At 44.4% G+C, this 25,285-nt stretch overlaps 1 protein-coding gene across 2 annotated transcripts in view; it reads right to left on the bottom strand.

Annotated features, from left to right (window-relative positions):
• PLPP4 (phospholipid phosphatase 4) overlaps positions 1 to 22,045 on the bottom strand; it is a 121,168-nt gene extending 99,123 nt beyond the window's left edge. For both annotated transcript variants that reach the window (XM_025467436.3, XM_025467438.3), the window contains exon 1: positions 21,894 to 22,045. In XM_025467436.3, coding sequence (XP_025323221.1) covers positions 21,894 to 21,949 — 56 coding nt within the window. In that variant the 5' untranslated portion in view covers positions 21,950 to 22,045. The remainder of the gene's footprint in view (positions 1 to 21,893) is intronic.
• Between the last annotated feature and the right edge of the window lie 3,240 nt (positions 22,046 to 25,285).

Genomic DNA, 25,285 nt, shown 5'->3' with positions numbered 1-25,285 from the left:
ACCTTCACAGCTTTTACAAAAGCAAGTTGGGGATGAATATTTATTGGCATAGGGAGATACTGAGGGTGTAATGCTAAATGGAAAAGGCAGGCTACAAAGCTGCATTTCAGATAAGGCATAACTTTTGTGCATGTTATGGCAGAAGAGGAGAAAAAAAACTTAAAGAATACAAACAAAAATGTTAACTGTGGTTTTCTTTGGCTAGTAGGATCATAAATAATTTCACTTTCTTCCCATGTTTCTCTCTGTATTGTAGAAGTTTCCTGCCCTGAGCCTACATTTGTTTTATAATCTTAAAACATAAGTAAACATTAAAAAAAGAAAAAATTCTAGCAGAGATAGCTTTCTCAAAAGCTATGGTTCTGGAAGAGGTAAACTTTGGCTCAGAGGTCACATAGCCATGCAAAACAGCCCATGCCTTAGGAAGAGGTGGGAAGCGACTAAGTGTGGGGTCTATGCTTGGGGAAATGAGCCTGACCCCACAGAAGACCCCCCCACAAGAAGGTCGTGGATAGTCCACTCTGGACATGGGCCCTGAAGGGAGTGGAGATCTAGGAGACCACTGTGTGTGCCGAGATATTTAATCAAACACACACATGACCACACTAACACACTGTCACCTTTGCCACTTCCCTGCTTAGTGCTAGCCTGCACAGCCTCTAAATGACAGAGCCCAATGGAAATGGTCAGGAGTCACCTTTCCCGGGTACCTGACAGAGCCACGAATCCAAAGGGCATCTCAATGCAGCACCTGGACTTTTCCTCATTGCATTTCTTCCTGGGAAGGAAAAGTTGTCCAACTTGAGTGACCCATGGCCTCCTATGACTTCTCTGAGATTCTCTGTACTTCTAAAGGGCAAGCCTTGACCTCTGTCTTCCTGTATGCAGGCCCAAGTGATCCCAACTGGAAGAGTTCCTTCCTACCATAGACGCAGTGTCAGCTGTAGTGAGGTGACTTCAGCAAAAGCTCAATATTTCCCAAGTATCTACTATGTGCCAGACATACCAGGGATGTGAGGGACAGTGGTGAACACAAAAGTGAAAGCCCTCCTCTCAAGAAGCTCACAGTGGAGGCAGTAAATGCTTCCATAAGCCAAAGCCACACAGAGAAATTAGACCTGGACTCATTTATGTCTGATAGTGGTTTGTACTTAGGACTTGACTCCATTCGGTGTGAACCTGGCTCACTCCAGAATGAGACTTGCTTTCTGATTTCCCACTGTAGGTAGGGGCTCATGTTTTCCAACACAGCCATCAGGAAAACCCAACCAGAGTGGTTTTTTAAAACACCTCAGAAACAAACAAACTGACAATGGGAACACTTCCTTCTGGAATACAACCTTCACAAAGTTCTGTTCTCTTCTTTTTTTCAAACTTGAAATAATTAAACTTAATCCAAAAAGTAGTCAGCCTACCTTTAGATTCTCTGAAAGGGAAAAAGAAAGCCCTCAGGCAGTAATTCTAGGTGCTGACAAAGCAGCAGCGAAATTTCTTAAAACACTGTTCTCCTGGATTAATTCAAAGCAGGCAGTTCACGTTCTTGAGAGGAAAATGAAAACCATGATTCACATTTTAGGCATAAAGTACACAGATAATTAATCAAGCTTCATCCAAGGCTCTTGATGCTTTTTATGTTGGCTATTCTAATGCAGCACTGTTTTCCAACATTGCCTGCTGACATCCAGAGAGACGTTTTACTGGTTCAAGAAAGAAACAATTATGGCAAACTAAAACAAGTTTACCTTATAAACATGTGGATCTCACAGGCAAGATGAGGTCAAGGTAACAAGAAAACCATTGGGATGAAATGTGCCAAGAAAAATACTTTTTGCTCTGAAAATGGGACAAGAAGGGTAGAGAAATTTCTAGATGAAGACCAGCCATTATGACGATGATGGCTTACACTGACAGCATGCTCCCTGCCTGCCAGGCACCACCCTGCCAGAATTTATTCCCTGACAGTTTCCAGTAGGTACTGTTTTTATCCCCACTTTGCAGATTTGTAAACTGAGAAAGGAGAGGTTGAAGTAATCCAGAGGTAGAGGCAGCATCTGATGCCAGGCAGTCTGGATCCAGATCCTGAGATCCCTGGCATGAGGCTCAACTGCTTTTGACCATGGGTTTGTTATGACCAAGATCCATGACAGGTGCAGCACACAGGAGGCCAGTGTGCAAGTGGCTGCAGACAAAGCTATCGTCTTACCCAGACCCAGCAAGAGAGCAATGGAAACAAAGAGCTACCAGAACTGGGAAAGCCTGAACGCCCATTTCACCTGTGCCACCTATAGGCAAATGACCACAGACAGATCACAGACCCTGCCCTGTAGTTCCCCACCCAAAAAGTGAGAGTTAGTAGCATTCATTTCATGCTGGTGTTGTAAGGACTAGATGAACTAATTCCAGGCAAAGCATAATAAGAACCTCACCTGGATGCACTATGAGAATTTAGGATTGTTAGTATTGTATTTCCACAAAGTAATAAAACCGCACTTCTTTTAAATATCCTAAATTTTGACTCTTCTGCTAATTTACATAGAGAACTCTCCAGGTCATCCAAAACAGTGATGTGGAACAATAATAGGTAGACTATATTTTGCAAAACCAATTTGACAATGAAAAATGTAGTCAGTGAAATTATTAGACTGTGCTGTTCTCAGGTTAGCTCTGTTGAATTTTTTTTTTTTTGCAAAAGTAAATATACTTTCTGATGTTGAATAATATATTTTGTAATACCTTCATTAATGAGGTCACTCTGATTTTAGGCATGAATTTTTCACTTTTTACATTTTCTTAAAATGAATTAAATGTGCTTATGAAAAAAAAGAACCTCACCTGGTACAGAGTAAGCATCCAAAAAGAAAGAAGCTATTACTCCTGGAAAAGCATTTCTAAGGGTAGACCCCAAGGCTAGAGAGCCAGCAGCAAAGTGTGCACAGAGGAGGGCACAGCTGGCCTGAGGCAAAGCTGCTCCCAGAGGTCCTCACTCCATTTTGTGTCACATCTCTGAGCACTGCCACTCTATTGTACCCTCGTAACTCCTGGCAAGTCATCCTGCACTGCCAATTCTCCATGCCAGAAAGACTGGCCCTGCTGCACCCTGCTCTCCAAAGACCCTGCCATCCACTGGTGACATGACCTGGGCTAGTGAGGCAGGCATGTGCCCTTCTTCATCTCATGTTTCTGGGCCTGGCTCAGTATGGGACACAATCAATTAGGACACAATCAATCAAAACATATCTATGGCTGCAGAAGTGAAGAAATGGGGGTGATTTCTACACCATCTTAAGTAAGGGGACTAGAGTCTCCATCCCTATGTAATCCACTTCTGCTCCCAAGACAAAGGAACAGGACCAAGAAAGTGATGTGTCACCATCTGCAGACACTATATCCAGATTGTAGGTATTCTCAGTGTGATGAGTGGTGCCCTCCAGCTTTTAAAACTGGACTTTATTAAAAAAAAAAAAAAAAAAAACTTCAGAAACAGCCACCCCTGAACTTTAGGTTCACCCCTTTTTCTAATACTTAAAATAAAGTCATAGGAGATTTCAGGTCAGAGAGACCATGGGGAAAGGACAGACTTGAAGGCACGAGCCCATCACCATGGGCTCTGGGCCCGTGGACACATCTCCCCCATAAGTACCACAGAAGTGTGATAAATTCATGAAGGGGAACTGTCAGGACTTCCTTTCTTCCAGCTTTACTGAGATCTAATTGACACTGTGTATGCTTAAGGTACACGATGTGTTGGTTTGATACACTTATATTCTGCAAAATGATTACTGCTATAGCATTAATTAACACCTCCATCATGGCACTGAACCATCATTTCTTTTTTGTGATGAGAAGATTTAAGATTTACTCTCTTAGCTACTTTCAAATACATAATACAGTATTGTTAATTATAACCACTGTGCCGTACGTTGGATTTCTAGAACTCATTCATCTGATACCTGGACTTGGTAGAGAAAATGAGGAGACATTGGCCAAAGGACTTCCTTTTGAGCAAGAATTTGTCTGGATAAAAAGCAGCTCTCCTCACCAGCTGCCCTACAGAGGCTGTTTAGAAAAACACCTGCATTCAAATGATCCCAACAGGATGGGGAACAGACAAGCCCAAATGTGCAAAACCGATGCCTCCGGAGGAGCAAAGGAAGTCACCTGCCACAGAGCCTGTGGGGCCAGGAGTCAAGAGACTGAGGTTCTAGGCTCAGTTCTGCCCCTGAACAATAAGGAAGATCTGAGTAAGGCCCTCTGGGAGACAACACAGAGAAAGATAGATGAGACAATGCCTAGAGCCAGGTCAGGTCAGATACTGGGCATAATATAATTCACTCAGTGTGCCTTCTGGTAAAATGTCAATGTTCCATTTGCTCAGTATGTATCAATCCCCTTCATGACCATGATTTCACTGGGGTTGTCAGGGTCATTCCATTATCAGAAAGCCACACTACCAATCCCTTCCCTTCCCATCCACACCCAAATCTGCTACGAATAATTCCAACTCATAAAATACTCAATTTAAATTTTTCACAGAAAGCACTTTCATCTCACTTATTAACAGTGTGACACTGGACATGTTCTTTAACATCTCTAAGCCTTGGTTTTCTCACCTAAAAATATGAGGAATTATAAATTTCTATCTCACAGGGCTGTGTGAAGGCTTAAGGAATAAAGTGCCACACCACACTGCCTGGCATACACTAAGTGCTCAATAAACATTAGCTGTCATCATCATCATCATCATCATCATCATCATACCCATATCCAAACCACCCCAGTTTGCTACTTTCATCAAACAGTAAGAGGACGTTTTGTGTTAGGGAAAAAAAATCAAAGCAAGGCATCTATGTTTCGTGTTATTTTTCACGACTAAGTGTTCATATTTTTAAAGTCCAGTTTAAAGAGGTGGTAGAGAGGGAGGTGGGCAGGGGGTGGGGGTGACTGGGTGACAGGCACTGAGAGGGGCACTTGATGGGATGAGCACTGGGTGTTATTCCATATGTTGGCAAAGTGAACACCAATAAAAAATAAATAAATAAAAATAAAGTCCAGTTTAATACATTCTCATTACATGACTAAAAATTTTTTCATTGGTCCACAAAACTAAATTAAAGGACAACACATTAAGGAACCAAGTATTTCCATCATTAAATCAAAAGATAAATGTGGGTCTTCCAAAGAACTCTATCATCAGTATTATATATATTCATTCAGGGCTGATATGTTCAGGCAAGATAACCCAGAAAAGTAAATTCTGAGCCAAGTCTTGGAAAATAGGTAGGATTTTAGATAGGCAAAAAAGAAGCCACCTGAATGATGATTCGGAAAACCACAAAAATATTCATGGGTAAAAGTGAGAGTCAATGGAATTTTTAAAATATAATTCTACATATTAAAAAACATAAACATTGTGTCTAAGAAAAATTTGCAAAAATTTTTTAGAGACATCTGGTTCAAGATGGCTGATTGAACCCATTCATTTTGTATCTCTTCCCTCTCAAAAAAATCACCATTGAAAAGAAAGAAAACATAAGAAATCTATAGCCAGGCTGATAAGCCTTAAAGGGTACCAATTAGAAAGTAGAAGGTTGGGGGGTAACTATGAAAAATAGAAAGCAGATAGAAATAAAATACTAAATAATGCAACAAAGGTGAAACATCCCTGAAAAGGAGTTTAGTCAAGGAAGAGACCCAAAATTCTGTGTACAAATTCCTTTCAAATTATTGGCTACCTCAGACATTGCAATGTGCAGGACAAGACTCCAAGGACCCCACTGGAAAGCAACAGCTATAGTCTAAAAGTGAAGCAGAAATTTCAGCAGCTAGCCACTGCCAGGAGACAGAGTTTGGACTTGAAGTTTTTCCAAGTTAGACTTTCTACTGAAACCTCAGAAGACTCAAACCACGGTAATAAAAAGCACATCCCAGAACTAAAAGATGCACCCTAGGAGCAAAGGCAAAATTAAGACAAACTTACACAAACATAGCCTAGAACCAAGTTTGTAAGGATGAAGGTGACCCAACAGTAAATTAACTTCCTGCAAGAACAAAATTCAACATTCTTTAGCGGACAATAGTGTTCTAGCTTCTGTAAAATGTATGATTCATAATGTCCAATGTGCAATAAAAACATACTACACATGCAAAGGAAGCACTAAAATATGGCCCACATTCAACAGAAAAAAAATCAGAACCATAGATCATCCTGATATTGGAATTAGCAGAAAAGGACTTTGTATTATAAATACATTAAAAGATTATAGGGTAAAAGAAACAGAATGGATGCATAAGTAGAAAACATCAACCAAAAAACTAACACTCTAAAAAAAGAACCAAATGGAAATTCTGGAACTGAAAAAAAAATGAACATCTGAAATAAAACATTTACTGCCTGGGTGTGGCAGCAGAATAGACATAGTAGAAAATGAATAGGTGAATCTGAAGATAAGCCAATAGAAATCATCTTAAACTAAGCCACAGGGAGGAGATAACAATAACGACAAAATAGAACACAGCATTCAAGACTTGTGGAATAATATGAAACTGTCTAACATCTGTGTAATTGAACGAGAAGGAAAGGAGAGAGTGAAAAGGGCAGAAGAAATATTTGAAAAAAAAATGTCTTATAAATATTTAACTGATGAAAGGCATCAAACCATTGCTCTGAGAAACTTCATGAACCCAAGCAGGAGATATACGATAAGACCAATATGGACACATCAGAGTTGACTTGCTAAAAACCAAAGGTGAAAAGAAACTCTTAAAAGCAGCCAATGGGAAAAACATGTGATATTCAGGAAAGCAACAATGACCATGACAGTCGACTTCTCATCAGAAATAATGGAATCTATAAGACAATTCCAAAGCCATCTCTAAATTGCTGAAAGAAAAGTGTCAATCTAGAATTCTACATCTAACAAAAATATCTTTCAAAAGTAAAGTAAAATAAAGGCAATTCCAACAGAACAAAAGCCAAGAGAATTTATTTCTAGCAAATATGCCCTACAAGAAAAGCTGAAGGAAGTTCTTCAGGTTGAAGGGATATAATCCTAAATGGAAAACCAAATCTGAAAGAAGTAATAAAGATTACTGGAAATGGTAAGTATGTGGGTATTTTTTTATGTAATTTCTATAAAGGCATAGCGATTGAGACAAAAATCAATGTTTTATGTGACTTACACATAGAAGTGAATTCTATGTCAATGTATCAAAAACATAAGGAAAGAAATGAAAGAATGCTGTCATAAGATTTTCTTTTTACACTGAATTTGAAATGATGTAATATTAACTTAATTGTAATAGGTAAAAAATGCATATTCTAATCTCTAGAGAAACTGCTTACATTTTTGAAGAAGTGTATCTAAAAATACAATAAAGGAGTTAAGTGGAATATTAACAAATACTAAGCTAAAAGAAAAGAGAAAAAAGAACAAAAAAAGATAGTACAAATAAAAAACAAGTAACAAGGTGGTAGACTTAAACTCAACCATGTCAATAATTGCATTAAATGTAAGTGGCTTAACCACTCCAATTAAATGTCAGAGATGGACCATACTGGATAAAATTAAAAGGCACAACCAAATGCTGCTTGTAAGAGACATACATTAAACATAAAAATGCAGATAGGTTGGAAATAAAAGGATAGTAAATATATTCTGTGCAGACATTAATCTCAAGAAATATAATGTAGCTATATATTGTATTAGATAAAGTATACTCCAAGATAAGGAATATTAACACAAAGATGAAAATTTTGTTAATGATAAAAGGTTCATCAGAAAGAGATAAAATTTAAGGACACTAACCTGAAATGTAGACATAGGAATTCTGACCTCCAAATCACTCAAGGAAAAAAAGGAGGGCAGCAAAGAAAACTTGAACTATTCAGCAAAAAGCAAGAAATTAGTGGACAAAATAAAAATGAAGCACCACAAAAAGAAAGCACAGAATAAGCTGGCAGCAATATGACAAAACATTAGTTATTTCCCCCCAAAATGTAAATGCTCTAGTTACCCTAGTTGAGAGGTAGCATATCTTCACATTAAAAACAGCAAATTAGGGGCACCTGGTTGGCTCAGGGGGTAGAGCATGTCACTCGATATTAGGATCATGAGTTCAAACCCCATGTTGTATGTAGAGATTACTTTAACAAGGAAAAGACCAAATTAAGAATGATTTTTTTTAAAGTGAGACTACAGAGGATTTGAATAGTACAGTTAACTTGCTTTAATATATTTAGAGCTTTGTACCCACCAAACACAAACTATTCATTATGTTCAAGCTATATAAATTTGTGAAAAATTGACCATGTATATGGCCACACAGGAATTCATAACAAATTATAAAACACAGAAATCACACAAGCCACTTTCTCTGATCTCAGTACAATGAAATTACTGCATCATTATCCCTGTATTTAAGACCAGGGAACTGAAGCACAAAGATAAAGCCATTTCCAAGTTTTTAGACAGTAAATAGAAGATTAGTGCTTTGAACCCAGGCATCCTGGCTCTGGAGCTCACAGTCTTAACCTCTGTGCTATGTTTGCTCCCAGAAATAAGGAGCCATATACTTCAGAATTGAACTTGTAATAGAATTCACTTGAAAATCCATGGCAGATGGAAATTTGCATCTGAGAATGGTATCACTGAGAAAACAATGTTTATTTCACAATTGAAAATCAATATACAAGCAAAAATTTAAATCCTCTACCTCACTCCATAAAAATTAATTTCCAATATATTAAAGAATTACAATTAAACAACAAAGTAAAAAAATACTAGACAATATAGAAGAATGTTTCTATTTTCAATGAAAAAGACCTTCTAAATAGGACAGAAACTGAAACCATAAAGGGAGAAACTGGTAGATTAACTACAAAAAAATTAAAATGTGCACAATAATAGAAATTGCAGGGGCACCTGGATGACTCAATCAGTCACCTGTCTGAGTCTTGATTTCAGCTCAGGTCATGATCTCAGGGTTGTGAGACTGAACCCCATGTCAGGTTCATGGGCATGGAGCCTGCTTGGGATTCTCTCTCTCTCTCTCTCTCTCTTTCTCTCCCTCTGTCCCTTCCCCCATGCAAGCACTTTCTGAAAAAAAATTAAATAATAGAAATTGCAAAGAAATTTCAAAGTCAACCATAATGGCACCTGGGTGGCTCAGTCGATTAAGCATCTGGCTCTTGATCTTGACTCAAGTCTCAGTCTCAGGGTTGTGAGTTCAAGCCCTGAATAGGGCTGAGTGTGGAGTGTATTTAATAAAATTAGTTAATTAATTAATGTAAAATAAAATAAAAGTCAACCATAGACACAGAAATATTTGCAACCTATGAAAAGAGATTCATATCTTTGAGGTATAAAGCACTCCTACACATCAGTAAGATAAATTTAAAGATTCAGTAAAAGCATGGATTAAGGGAAATGATATTTCACTAAAGAAATACAAATTGGCCAACAGACACATGAAAAGATTCTCAATATCACCCATTGTCAGGGAAATGCAAATCAAAACCACAATGAGATATCACCTCACACCTGTCAGAATGGCTAAAATTAACACAAGAAACAAGTGCTGGCAAGGATGTGGAGAACTTCGAACCTGCTGGTGAGAATGCAAACTGGTGTGGCCATTGTGGAAAACAGTATGGAGTTTCCTCAAAAAAGTTAAAAACAGATCCAATAATTGCACTACTGCCTATCTACTAAAAAAATATAAAGACATTCATTTAAAGGGATACATGCACCCCCTATGTTTATAGCAACATTAGATACAATAGCCAAATTATAGAAGCAGCCTAGGTGTCCATCCATAGGTAAATGGATAAAGCAGATGTGGTATCTATCTATCTATCCATACACACACACACACACACACACACCATGGAATATTATTCAGCCATAAAAAGAATGAAATCTTGCCATTTGCAATGACATGAATAGAAATAGAGAGTACTATGCTAAGTGAAATAAGTCAGAGAAAGACAAATTCCATATTTCACTCACATGTGCAAGTAAAGAAACAAAACAAATAAACAAAGGAAAAAGAGAAACAAACCAAGAAATAGATTTTTGAACCACAGAGAACAAACTGATGGTCACCAGAGGGAAGAGGAGTGGGGGATGAGTGAAATAAATGATGGGGATTAAAGGATGCACTTGTCGTGATGAGCACTGGGTGATGTATGGAATTGCTGAATCACTATATTGTACACCTGAAACTAATAGAACACTGCTAACTATACTGGAATTAAACTTAATTAAAAAAAAAAAAAAGAAACACCAATTGCCAATACACAAGTGAAAAGACGCAAATGTTATACTCTGTCCTGTGGTATAAATATAAAACATTACCAACATCCAGCTTTGGCAAGGATGTCAAAAATACAGAATGTAAGCATGTCTAGCCCTTTGGATGGACAATTTGGCAGCGTCCGTCAGAATTTAAAATACACATGGCCTTTGACCAAAAAAATTCACCTGCAAAAGTCTATCATAGCAATATTTTTATAGGTGTGCTAGGATCTAAGCATAATTGCGACATTGTTTGTTGTAGCAAAAAATGAAAACACCTGAACATTCCATGAATAGGTTAACATGATGAAACACCACAGGGCCAGTCAAAAGATTCAAGCTGATCTAAAGTAAGTAAAAAAAAATTCAACTCTAGATAAAATGTGCTCTCAGTTTTTTTTGTTCTCAGTTTTTTATTAAACTTTATATTTACTTGCATTTTTGTTACATGCAAATATATAATATATATAAAATATGTTATATACACATGCATATATATGAACTACAGTTAAGCACAACATGGATGAATCTCAGAAATGTGCCAAGCAAAATACTCACACAAGAGTACACACTGCTTAAAAATTTGACTTTAAAAAGTGAAAGGAGGGGTGCTGGGCTCAGTCAGCAAAGCATGCAACTCTTGGTCATTGAGTTTGAGCCCCATATTGGTCAGGAAGCCTACTTAAAAATTATTTTAAAAAATAAAATAAATAAAATAAAAAGTGAAGGGAATGGAGCTGGCAACAGGAGTGAAAGCTTACACTTTTTGTATTGCTTTAATTTTCACAATGATTTGGGGCAGCCTGGGTGGCTCAGCGGTTGAGCACCGCCTTTAGCCCAGGGCCTGATCCTGGAGTCCCTGGATCGAGTCCCACATCAGGCTCCCTGCGAGGAGCCTGCTTCTCCCTCTGCCTGTGTCTCTGCCTCTCTCTCTCTCTCTCTCTCTCTGTGTGTGTCTCTCATGAATAAGTAAATAAATCTTAAAAAAAAAAATTCACAATGATTTTATAACTTAAAGAAAATGTTTCAGTGAGGAGAAACATCCATTTCCACCACATATAGACACTTTTGTGTAATCCTTTCTAATATGTGTCCAAATCAAACATATTTCCCATAGTTTTGATTCTGAGATCTATTTTCCTTTCTCCCCTCAACTATTACACCATAAAATGTTACCATGTTTCCTCCTGATTCTCCAAATGATTTTTAGTAGACATATAGTACTCTTGCCTGTCCATAATTTATCAAACTATTCAAGTGTTCACCATGTGAGTTTTAATTTATTTTCTTTTTTTGACAAATATATTTGCTTTGTATGGAAAACAGCAATGGATATCTTCATACATGAGGATGCGTCATACATGAGGCACATTAGTGCCTCAACATATTTTTCTAACAGTTCTTAAGTCAAAAGGCAGGAATAATTTCAGGCTGTGCACTGCAATACCTGGGGTTATGTCTGTTTACAATCCCACCTGCAGCCTCAGATCACAGCTGCTTCACTACAATCTTGCACATCTGAGTGCTAATCTCCTCTTTCTGGTTTTCCTTCCAATATTTCAGTTGATATTAAATATAGAAAGGTTGAGGAGTGCCTGGGTAGCTCACTCAGTTAAGTGTCTGACTCTTGGTTTTGGCTCAGGTCATGATCTCAGGGTTGTGGGATCAAGTCCCAGCTCTGGCTCTGTGTTCAGCAGACAGTGGCTGAATATTCTCTCTCCCTGCCCCTCCCCTCACCACACCCGCCCTGTGCTCATGCTCATGGACTCTCTCTCTCTCTCTCTCAAATAAATAAATGAATCTTTTAAAAAATACATTAAAAGGTTGATTTTTCAACACTTTCCCACTTCAGATATTTCTAAAGCAATCACAAAAGAATCACCCAGTGCCCTATCTAAGGCTGTTTCATTAGCTTCTTTCTCCCCCATAAAAGGAAACTTCTATACTGATTTTTTAAATTTTTTAATTTGAATTCCATTTGCCAACATATAGTATAATACCCAGTGCTCATCCCATCACATGCCCTCCTTAATGCCGGTCATCCAGTTACCCCATCTCCCCACCCACCTCCTCCCCTTCTGCAAACCCCCCACCCCCGCCCGTTCATTTTGCAGAGTTAGAAGTCTCTCATCGTTTGTCTTTTTCTCTAATTTTTCCCCACTCAATTCCCCCCCTTTCCTTTATGGTTCCTTTCACGATATTGATTTTTGTGATTATGTACGAAAGTAATAAATGTTTACTGTAAAATAATGTGGACCATAAACAGTATGAAGAAAAAAGCAAATGTTATATAATCCCATTACCCCAAAATAACCACCGTTAAGATTTTGTTGTATATCTTTATAGCTCTTTTTTCTTACAGATACAAACACAAATTGATTTTATTACATTACCACATTAAAGTAGCATTATGCACACTTATGTAACCTACTTTTTATCACTTAACAACAGTAATGGATATCTTCCCAAGTCAACAAATAGTTGTCTACATTACTAGCTTCAACGGCTGCGCATTCTTTTGTCCTGGAACAATAAAAAGCATATGCAATGTTATTCTGCTGTTTTCAGATGCACAGTTTGCATTTCTATGGAAATCACAGTTTTCAAGGTGTATTCGTTATTTGTACACTTGTTAGTTCTCTGTTAGTTCTGCTGTCATTTTTCTTTTAAAGAGTTCTCTTATTGATTGGTAAGAGCTTTCTGTATAGGAGGAGCATTAACTCTTAACTCTGTAAATCAGGACAACAATATCACCTTCTGGGAGGCTGCAAAGAGTAAATCATCTAAGGTGTGACAAGTGCCTAAAACAAAGCTGATTCATACTAAGTGTTAAAGCTCCTCTCCTTTCTGCCCTCTACAACCAAAGGGGAGGTATAGGTCAATTAAAAGATAATCTACACATATATATGTATCAGCCATTTCTTCCTCTCCATGACTTCCTGAAAGATTATTCAGAATACTTCCCCAAACTTTCTAAATCCTAATTCAAAGGTCAGCTTTCCTGTGGTACTGAGAGCTGTATTCTTATTATTATTATTATTATTATTATTATTATTATTATTATTACATTGTGATATTAGGGGTTTTTTTCATTGACCTCCATCTCCATCTCCCCCCAGGAAGGAAAAAAGATGAAGCAAGGGAGGGAGATTGGCTTTAATTCCTACTATGTGCCAGTTTTGTAGCAAGCCCCTGTGGCCATTATATTACTTCATCTTTACAGCCTCCTGGTAGGTGATTGTTTGGTCCCCACTTTGCAGATGAGAAAGCTAGGGCATATCTTTACAATCAGCAGTCAGGAAATAATTCCAAAATCCTTACACTGACTAGGGTGCCATGCTGCCCACCCACCTGTTGAGTAAGGACCCAGATCTTGGTTTCCTCATGTCATTCACCAGGACTACCAGGGGCTCTCACAGAATAGTTGCTCAACAGATGGAGAGTAGAGAAGAATACAAACTACATCTCCATTTCAAAAGCACAACTCGACAAAGAAAGGCCAAATCCTTCCTTAAAAACCTCAAATGAATAACCTAGCATTTCCACACCTAGGTATGCATCCAACAGAAATTACAAATATGTTCACCAAAAAAACAATTGCAGCATTATGCATAATAGCCCAAACCAACCATAACCTAAATATCCATAATCAGTAAAATCAGTAGAGAAAGGGGTACAGTCATGCCATGAAATGCTCTACAGCAATAAGAATTAACAAACTACAACTAAGTACAGTACAGATAAATCTCCAAAATATGCTGAGCACAACAGTCACACAAAAGAGTACACGCCATATGATTTCATTCACCTGGACTTCAAAAATGATGTTAGAAGTCAGGGTGGTGGGGCCGGGGGAGCGGGGGCAGTGGGATGGGGTTTGATGGGTAGAGGGTATTCTGGCAAGCCATGCAATTATAAATCATGCATTTTTTTTCCTTGTGTATATTATTTTTAGGTTGAACTAAATGCAATTCCTGTTTTTGTAGGTCAAAACAGTCAAATATCAGCAACTGCATATGGTTCAAACTAATACTTTAATAAAAAAAAAAATGTGTTTTTTTTAAAACCCTCCGGTAAAGGAGAAAAGAAATGTCTGGCATTGATTGGCAGACTGCTACCTTTCTGAAAACCAACCTAGATGCTCCTGCAGCTTCTGACCCTGTTTCTTGATCCTTTGTCTTCAGTGGAGACAGAATAACAACCAGTCCCTCACCTCTGCAGGACAGTTTTTCACAGTCACATACTGAAAGGCGGTGATGCGGCCATCCCTGGGCTCAGAGTCCCAGATTCTCTTTGCTTCCTGCTTGCCCATCCCAGACATCCCCAAGCTCCTCTATACCTCTGTGCCTTTAGCCGAATGATGAGAACACACTGGTAGGTATGGTTCTATGTGAATCCACCTCCTCACCGTGAACCAGGGCTTCTAATTCATTCACAGAGCACCAAGATTATCTTTTTGAAGGAAATCACTATGACTAAGATAATTTTCATATTTAAAAACGCTATTATAGGAACATAGAGGCGGGGAACTTTTATGAGCCTTGTGTGGTTCATAAAAGGCACAATCTTTATAACTAATTGAGATAACTTTACCTACAGGTTTTGAAACTCATCATCTCCTTTTGGCTGTGTTACAAGCATTTATCTCCCTGTGGCAAAACATCATCAATTCTCAGAATTCTGGGTTCAGCAGACTCACTGTACAGTGGCAAATAATATTTCAAACAGAAGGCAGCTTCATTTATCAGATGACAAAGCAGAAGCCTCCCCAGGGAGGGAAGAGGTGCTCAGCGCACTCAGCCCAGCACCCGCTGGGGATGGAGAGGGTGTCTGATGGGAAACTCCCCGCACCGGGCTTCTGACCGAGCCCTGGTGATGAGCATAGACTTGGAAGTAAATGATAGGAATGCAGCATTTTCCTTCCACATGGTCCAAGGCAATTATGTTAATACCACTTCTGATTCAATGTCCTAAAATCACTCTTGTAAGTAGCCAGCAATTTAAGTGACCCATGAGAAAGTACAGTGCTGAGCCCACCCCTTCATTAGACAGCGAGCCACCCACCCTGCTCTATGGGGTACGACTCAGTGCATGAGCTCATGGCAAGTTACACACTTCACAGACGGGGACTGAAAGGAATCTTTGGCAATATGTTTAAACAAGTTGATTATTTTATGGAAATCCTATAGTGAATCATTTGTAATCAGAGTGTCATTACCCATAGCACTTCTCTTGAGTGTATATTATGGATTTATCTTAATAAAAGGACAGTGGCCATAACATTACCATTTGCTGAGCACCCGTGATGAGCTGAATATGCTCTCACTTCATACTCTCACTCATGGGGCCTGCTAATATTCCTGTCGAGCAGATGGGGAACTGAGGATCTAAGCTGGATAAATACTTTCCTGAAAGGCTCACCCAACTGAGAAATGTCAAAAGCAGGATTCAGGCCTCAGAAACCGATGCCAAAGGCCACGGACGTGACCATGATGCTACAATGCTGTTCTGAGACTGTAAGGAACAGAGGGGTGGGGAGAAGGCATCTAATTTTTGTTCTGCGTACTGTGGGCACTTAAAGCATCTTATCTCCTAATGTCCAGTGAAGGTGAGTATTGTTCCCATTTCCCACACGAAGAAATATGAGATTCAGGGATTTGAGGCAACTTGCTAGTCAGTGGCAGAGCCAAAATCCACACATAGACCTGCCTGGCCCCAACGTCCATGGGCTTTCGTTATGCCACTTTGCCCCGGATGATTCTGCTTCTAGAGAGCAAGCAGACCTATTCCAGGTGTATCATCAGATGGAACAGACTTGTTTCCCAATAGCTAATGAATCCCCCAGATTGTCGTTAACACAGAAAGTTTCCTTCTGTCCCACAAAGTCAGCTGCCAATGGCTCGACTCTCCAGGGCAGCTGTCCCGCTGCTTGCGTGCTGCAGCTCTGTCATCCTAACACATAGCTCCATGCTCGCCACCAACAGAGAAGGACAATGACAGGCCGCTAAGGGGACTCACACTGCCTCAAGGTCCTCACGGCCCCACCTAATGGCAGGGCTTTAGGAAGGGTAGTCTCCTGCGCGGCCAGAAGGAGAAAAGACCCAGAGGAGACCCTCCTACCATGAGATGGTCTAGACTGCACGTCAGTAGGTCCCAAATGTGGTGGAAAGAAGGAGCCCCTCTTAAAAATGCAGATTCCCAGGACTCCGTCCTACATGTTGATTCAGTTAAGTGTGAACCAAGCCCCGGGCAAACCTGATGCAGACGTGCAGCAAACCGGCCTTGGGGAAGCCGTGTCCAGCACTGAGGCAGATGGCTCCAAGGGACCACCAGAAATTGAGTGCAATCTGGTGAGCACTCGTGAGGCACCGACCACATTCGTGCCAAGGCCTGGCTGGGAATATAAAGAAAGCGACACAGATAACGAGACGGCCCCCACCCGCACAGCCCAAGAGTAAGCAGTCTGGAGCCAGACTTGGAGCCAGCTGACCGCAACACAAGGTGGAATAAAACACAGGCCCCCGGAGAGCACACTGGAACACAGCGGCACCTGCAGGGCTGGGTACTATCACCTGTCACAAAAGCAAACAGGTCCTGTGGACCGAGCCATCGCTTTCCACCACTGGGCAAGTGTCTAGATATGATGTTTTTCTGTTGCAAACCTCCCCAGGCCCCCCCAGTTACTGCTTTGAAGGGATGTCTGTGCTTCCTTGTAGGGCATGGAGATCATCCACATTTTTGTCCCAGACCCATCTCCTGCCGCCTCCAAACCCACACCTGGTGACTTGATCCCCACCCAAAATCTGCCTCTAAACCTCCCAGCCTTTGCTCCAGACACTTGTCCATAGGGACGTCCTTGGTCCGGGCCCTTCATACCTGCCACTGGATGCTCAAGACTCAGGTGAGATGCCAGCTCTGGGCAGCCTTCCCTGGCACCTGTCTCCTCCTCACCCCTCCCAGGACTAATTAATCCCTCCGTCTCAATAAACTGAGCACTTTGCTCCAACTACCACAACTGTCTCTGGCCTACAGCCCTAGACAGGACTCTTAGGGGTAATAATGAAAGATATGGTGGTTTCTGTCAATATTCCAAAAACCTACCTGACAGCCAGTGCCCTCAAGCAAATCACCTGGACCAGCTAATGTGCCAAGTTCCCCTGTGTCTGTTTGGAATTATTCCAACCACAGTGTAGCAATGAAGGGGAAGGAAAGTAAATAGGACAAGTGCTTGCGCCTAGAAGATGCCAAAGAAGCATCTATCTGTCAACGGGATGAAAGATACAAATGTTTGAAGGCCAAACTTTCAAAGCCTGTGATTACACTGGGGAAGATAACAAATAGTGGTCCACTGTGTGCTCACTTGGCCAATCTGTGAGCTCCCGGGAGGCCCCCTCGCCTTCCTTTTTCAAACATCCCCGGCACCCGACACACGCCCCCTACATAGGAAGTGCTCCAAGAAGGATGCAGGATTGATCTGAGTTGAGGGAAACACCATTCATTACCTGAGCAACCTGGTCTCCCAAGCAGAACCACAGCTCCTAGGGAGACATCCCAGACAGGGGGCTACCTGGAGTCACAGAGGGGAGAGAGAGGAGGAGGGAGGGCCTGAGGACCCCAGGAAACCCACGTTCACAGGTGAAATAGGCTGATCACCTTCCCCCTCCATCAGCATTTCTGATTGTCATCATATTTCCAGGGCCCTATCTGCAGTGCTAAAAATAAAGGGTTTTCCGGACAAACTGATGTCCTAAGGCAAGGGCCGATAGGGGCAGAAGTGTATAGGCCAACAGTTCTTTAATACTACCACTTAGGTTCTGACCTGGAACTTTCCATATCTCACCCTCTGGGCTCCAGAGATCTAAAGAAGACCCTTCAAAATCTGTAACATGCCCTAATTCCATCTCGTAGGGAATGGGAACCACAATCACCACCCAAAGAGCCCGATGTGAGAACCAGTGACAGCTCTTTCCACACATCGTTCCATTTGCTCCTCCAGAGACAACAGGTCACATAAGGGGATGGCTTCTAGGATGCGGTCACTTTCGCTCTAGTTCCAGAGGCCTGGTGCTGGACACATTCTATCTCAGCAGCTGGGAGCCTCGGGACATGGAGTCAACTGCCTGTTCAGATCCAGACTATACCTCCTGCTACCTGAGTGTCTTCAGACAAGCCATTTATCCTTTCTTGGTTTCTTTATTTGTAAAGTGGGGAGAGTGAAGTGTCCACCTCAAGTGAGACAAGAGCAGTCCCACAGAATGCCTTTTGCACAGTACACCCCTGAGAGCCCCACACCAGCTGTTACTTCTTCTGAAGAAGTACAGCAAGGTTATTGAGAGTCCAGATGACGCAGAAGGAGCATCTAGATTTAGATTCGGAGCTGCCCTTCTTAACTCTGTGATTTGGGCGGCTTCTTAATCTGTCTGTGTGTCAGCCTCTTCATGCATGAGCACAACGCCCAATATACCCCCTCCATCAGGTGTGTATGAGGCGTAAGTGGTCCGTGTGACTGTCTTCGTTACCGCCTGGAACATAATAAACCTTCAATAAATGGCACTCACCGTACTGGCGATCGTAGTAAAACAGGAGCTAATATACTACCGGTCTTACAGCGCTGCCTGCGGGGCTGCTGACTGACCACCTTGTATCCACACTGCGCTTGCTCGCTGAGGTCTGGGGCTGGCTTCGCATGTACGTAAAAGCTCACAGGTTGTCTGCTGGAGTCTTAGGTGGCAACAGGATGGAGGAAGCCCACCGGAGCTCCTTCTCTCTGCTCTGCCCACAGTCCTCAAGTAAGAGCAAAGAGTCCTCCAAGCCAGCTTCCAAGCACTAAATGCAGCCCCAAAGCTCCACATAATACTTTGATTTTTCCTAAACACTGGGGTCCTCTAACCAATTTTTTTTCCTTTTAGATTCAGCTTTATGTGCCAGCCCTGACTTGGCATCACCTGTTACTAATTTTCTTCCCACTGGTTTGAACTTCTTAGGAGGGCTGCCCAAAAGGCGCTGCTCACTTCTTGGATGACCTACAGGGGGTTTCCTGGAGAGCATTCTCTTGGGATCCTGAATCACCAAACCTTACCACTAAACCTGGCCTAGAGACAGAGAACCGGTTCCCTAAGAGAAAGGAAACGCATATAACCCTACAGCCTAAAGGTCCCAAACTGCATTTCATTAGTGCTACCTTCAAATCCACAGGGGCATGTGGGCATCAGGTGGTGGGATCCTGCTGTCACACTGAGCAAATGCAATCCGGGAATAAGCCTGCATACAGGTGATACTCCCCGAGAGGCACAAGCTTGCAAAGAAGCAAGGTATCTTCCCCCAGAAAAAAATTATTCTGTTATCCTGAGAAATAGGGTACATACACCAAACAGAAGCAGATGATGAATTTTACAGCAGCAGCAAAAGTGGATTCAGTTTGCCCGGAGGGACTTTCTCAACCTACTCAGGTGAGGCCCTGCTACCGAGACCACCATCTTTATGAGCAGGTGAGTACAAACCACTGAATCTTGCCATCAGACAAGCGATGGCAAAAGGAAAAATAAAACTCACACAAGTCATCTCACCAGAAGCTTATCTAGAAAAACAAAGGGTCATCTGTATCTGTGTGCGCCCAGCCTGTCCTTCCGGAAGTCGTTATCTGCCAATGATAACAGCATCTGAACATCCAAGAGTCCCACCCCGGGAGTCTCCCAGTGATACCAAAGCTGGTCTTTGCTGGTAAAAGAGCCACACATTGGACACACTGTTAATATTTCCAATTGATATGAAATCAGGGAACCATCCAGAAACACCATCAACGCCCAAATGTTTCCCTTTGGGTGAGGGCCGATTCCCCCCATTACTTAATACAAAGGGGAAGTTGAGAGCAAAGAATACAAACTGCCTGTCTGATTTTTACATAACATTCTTTGAGGAAGCAAAAAGCACGTAAAACAATAATTATCACATTTTCAAATCCACTGCACAGACCATCACATATTTGTAAACATCTCAAGAATGTTTTGGGAGATATGTGAAGGGAAATCTGAAAACACTATAAATACTTGCCTACCGTCGGACCCTTTTTTCATCTGACAATTCCCAGCAGCAATCAAACCAAGCAGCCTGCGAGCCTACCTCACTTTATTTCAGCATCACTCTCACACACATTCACCAAACAAATGTTAAATCCTACTGTGCACTGAACACTATTTTATCATTTCCATCACATGATAATTTAACGGGATTTGGCCTATCTGCCAATTGGAAACTGTCCCCATGTGATCACACGGCAATCACTAGTTTTAATGTATGGTCCAAAGGTAGAAACACTGAGAAAGAGGAGGGAAAAGTGATGTTTGTTTTCCCAAATGCATCAAAACCCAACTGAAGTTCTCGTTCCTTTTTCCGAACTGAATAACAGCAGTGTTTAGTCAGAAGCTGGGAGAGGGGGCTTGCCTGCATCTGGGGGAACTCACCGCCCTTTATGATGATGTGAATAAACACTCTGGATGAATTTAATCCCTAGTGAAGAAAAACATGCAAGAAAGGGTCTTTCTTTCCATGTGTATACCCTGGGCTGCAGGAACAGAAGTCAACTCACAGCCTCCCACCTGCCATCAATGACTCCGGATTGGGGCAAGAGGCCAGAGAGGGGCCTCCTGTTTGGAAGGGCTGCATGGGCTTTTTAAAAGAACCCGGCAAGTCCAGAAAGTTCATGCAACTTTAATATTTAAATCGGGTCAGAAAACAGCCACGGGCCGAGGAGCAAAAGGGAAACTGACCAGCTAACGTAGGGTCAAGTGCAGGTGCGGGTACCCGGGGGGACAAGAGACTCCGGGGGCTGCGGCGTGGGTCTGAGCGGGTGGTGCGTTCGGGGCTTGCATCCGGGAGGCGGAGACGCGACAGCTCCCTGCCGCTGGGCCCGGGAGGGGAGGCCCCTGGGCAGCGGGTTCCCGGGGCGCCCTGGGGTTCAGGCATCTCAGAAAGGGCCTGTGCGGGAGACCCCCCCTCTTCCCAAGATCGCCGCTTCCAGGTGCAGGCGCTCGGAGGCACCGGGGGCATTTCGCGGCTGTCCCCGGGGGCCCCCGCGCGCACCCCCGGCGGCCACGGGCTCCGCACCTCGGGCCGAGGCCCCCGACTTCCCGAGCCGCCCCCCGCAACAGTTTTCCAGCCGGAGAAGTACCGCAAACGTCTCCTGGGGGAAAAGGCTCATCCGAACCGCGGGCGCCCAAGCCAGGGACACGGATGGAGACGGAGCCGGGCCCCCGCGAGAAGGGCCGGAGGAGGCAGGGCTGCCGACGGCGGGCTCGCAGGTCGCTCCCGGGGCGAAACTTCCCGCCTCCCGGAGCAGCCGCGACTCCCCGGGCCGCTGTGCGCAGCGAGGGGGTGGGGGGCGAGGGTCAGGCCGGCTCCCGCGGTCCCTCGGCGCCCGGGTCCCCGGGAGGGAACCAGGAGGGCCCCGGAGGACACGTCCCGGGCACCGGCGGGAGGGAGCCCTCGAATCCAGGCCCCGAAGGGACGCGGTGGCGCAAACAAAGTTGGGGCGCCGAGGCGCTCGGTGCGCGGGTCCCCCCTGCCGCGCCCCCGCCCCCGCCCCCGCGCAGCGCTACTCACACGAAGACCCCGAAGAGCAGGGCGCGGACCCCGATCTCGATGGCCAGCTCCCGCATGGCGCGGCCGGAGCAGCTCCCGGGGCGGCGGCGGGTGCTCGCGGCGGCTCTCGCGGCTCGACCGGCGCCGGCTCGCCAGACCCGGGGCGGCGAGGGAGGCGCGCTCCAGGCCGCGGGCGGGGGCGGGGGCGGGGGCGGGAGGCGGGCGGGAGCGGGCGGCGGGGGCGGGGGGGCGCCGGGGCTCGCCGACGCCGAGCTGGGGGCGCCCGGGGGAGTCCCCGCGCCCTGGCGCCGAGCGCCGCCTCCGCCCCCGGTCCGCGCCGTGCGCCCGCGGCCCCGGGAGGGGAGCGGACGGGAGGGGAGGGGAAGCCCGGGGAAGCCCCGCCGCCGCCGCAGCCGCCGCCGCCTCCCGGGCGCGCTCCCCGGCTCTCCGGCTCCCCGCGGGTGGGCGGCCCCTGCGCCCGGCCCCTGCGCCCCGGGTCCCCGCCTGCGGCTGCTCTGCGGCTCCCGCCTCGGGCTCCGCTCGCGGCTCACGCGCACGTGGGCAGGTGGCAGAGGCGCGCGGGGGGCTCCCCAGCCCAGGCCGCCCCGGCACCCTCTGCTCCTGCTGGAAAGAGCTTGCTCCCTCCCGCTTTGGGCTCTCCCCACCCCTTTCCGACCTGAAATTCTTCACCCCCACCCCTTTTTTTTTTTTTTTTTTTTTTTTTTTTTAATTTTTCTAGGAAGTTCCCCTGAGAACACTCTCCCAGGCTTCGCTTTGGCCTCAGGACTGCCAGCCAGGCTCCGGCGCCCTGGCACACAGACTGAGGGCGAAGGTGAGCCCGGCTCTTGGCCAAGACCACGCAGCCCCTGGGACGGGGTGCCTGCGACCCCCACCCTCAGCATCTTTGGGCAGCTGCGCTGTGAAACGAGAAACAAGAGACTGGAACAATCCCTGCCCACGACAGGCCATCCCGGCCGCTCAGCGCTGACACAGCATTCAGTCCGAGCACCTGGGGCAGCTGGGGCTGCAGGTTAGACCAAGAGCCTCGTCCTTAGGGGTCATTGTCAAAGGCCTGACCATCACCCCCTGGCGGGTGGCTCAGAGTCCAGAAGAAATTTAGCGTTGTTTTCCCATCATCTGTCATGATTACTTCCTTTAGCTTTACTGATTTAAACCAAATGGAGGTTCAAGATGCAAAGTTCACATTAATCATTAATTTGTCCTTGGGGAGACCAGACCTCTTGGTTTTAGGGGAGATCCAGCCAGGACTTTGTGAGCAGGAGAAATGGATTAGATGGTTGTCCCTGGGAATGAGGAGCCATATCTCAGGCTTGGACAAAAGGGGGAGTAGGTAGGAAGAAGACGACCGTTGGAAGTGGGCTTTGGCATCAGCAAAGTACACAGACCCTACTTCCAAGGGGACACATGGCACACCCAAGATACCTAAGCCCAGACAGCTCAGGCTCTAGGGACAGAGAGGGAGAGGAAGAACCATCCTAGTGGAAGGGACTTCCTATCAAGACCACAGGCAGGAACTGCATCTGACTTGCCCATTGCTGCACATCCAATGCCTGGCACAATGTGCTTAGTGAGTCTTTGGTGAATAAGTGGACCATATGCCCCATCTGGCATGTGGGGTGTCAGGTGTGGGTGGAATGGGAAGAACCTGGACGGAGGAGGTATGGTTCTGTCTCCTCTGTGTCTTGGGCCCTGCAACATCCTGGACACAACTGAATTCTGATAGGCTGGCAAAGTGGTGAAGGAGATCCCATAGTCAACCCAGTAACCTCTAATGACCCAGATCTGAGACCGTCAGGTGGCTGTATTCCAGGAGGGAATACTAACAAGAGCCCACATTATCAAAATATCACTTTCCTATAATCATCAACCTAGTAGAGCCCATCCATGCAACACTGTGTACTAGGTGCTACAATTCATAATCTGTATCTTCCCTCAAGAAGATGGGGAGCAAGAGCGCCATGAAGAAATGCCGAGGGACTATGCAAATCAGTATTAATAAATGCAAAGGATCACTCAGAGGTCAAAAGTTAAGAGTCATTCCTTTGGTCTGAGATGGCCAGGGACCTAGCCTTGTAGAGGACAGTCGATCCTTATAGGGCAGAGTAGGAAAACACAAAGGGAGGAGATCCGGGTGAGGGCAAGAGTGTAGGTACAGAAGTTGGAAGGGGTTTGGAGGGCATAGTCAGTCCCCCTCCCTGGCAGAGGAGAGAGGCAACCAAAGGTAGGCTCATGGTGCAGACCTAGTTGTAGTATCCCTCCCCACCAGAGTCTGTCACCAAGACCACAGAATTAGAATCTTTGTACCACACTAATTTTGTCATGTTTGTTTGTATTAGAGACACCTAGAGAGGGAGTTTGAAAGAGCAGGCGATCTCATTGCTGTAGTCATTAAAAAGTGCTTTTGAAACACATACATCTAAAGAGCTGCCCAGTTAACCTCCCATCTGATGCCTGAATCTTTTCCATTGGTTCTTCCCACCTCTCTGCTCCATCTACACTGTATTGGCTTCAGTCTCAGGTTTCTGGTAGTTGGAAGTTGGCTGCAAGAATCCCAGCTTTGCATGCTCTCAGGGTCCAATCTGGTGGGAACGACTTTGACCCCGATCCCAGCCCTCTCAGCAAAAGGGTCATTGAGGGCCATTATCACTGCCCTACATGAACCAATCACTGTGGCCGGGGGACTCGTGATGGATTGATTATCTCAAGCTGGGTCACAGACTTGATCCCTAAGCTGGGAGTGGAACCTCCATCCTAAACCCCTGAGCTGAGAATGGAGACAAGGTGGACCCACAACAGGGACTGATAACTTTGGAGTAGGAAAGTTGTTTGATGTGGAGCAAACGAACGACGGCCAGCACACCCTCGTCCATGCCACACCCAGGCGGAATGAAGACAGCTCACATGCCCCCATGAGCTCCTGGCTAAGCCCAAGATCTTTCAGCGGTGAGTGAGTTATCCTGGGAGCTCCATGGTGAGATAACATCACTTCTGCCTTTGTCAGTACAGATTTGCAGCACTGCCTTCACACAAAGCCGTGATGTCACCCGAGGCTTGTCCTCCGATGCCCAGTGTCTTCCTCTCCTCTTTAGTCCTGTCGGCAACTCTGGCAGCTGCCCTAATGATCTCCTTTTTCATTTACCAGAGCTGCCTTCGAGGGGAAGCTCTAGCCTTATTCATTATATAAGCCTGGATCAGGATATTTTGTGGGCTCTGGTTTTATAATATAAGGGAGGTCACCCTTGAAAGGCGGACAGATTCTCTCTCCATTGAAAGGGGATTGAAGATGACATTCTTGGTATCTCAAATCCCACAGTGCAGGCAGCCAGTTCCATGGGTTTGGAGATGGTGGGCTCCAGCAGCTGTGCAGCTGTGGATGTGTGCCAAATAATAGA

Source organism: Canis lupus, chromosome 28 (genome assembly GCF_003254725.2).
Source record: "Canis lupus dingo isolate Sandy chromosome 28, ASM325472v2, whole genome shotgun sequence".
Taxonomy (NCBI): Eukaryota; Metazoa; Chordata; class Mammalia; order Carnivora; family Canidae; genus Canis; species Canis lupus.
The sequence above is the reverse complement of the archived record's forward strand: the minus strand, read 5'-3'. Positions and strand labels throughout refer to the sequence as shown.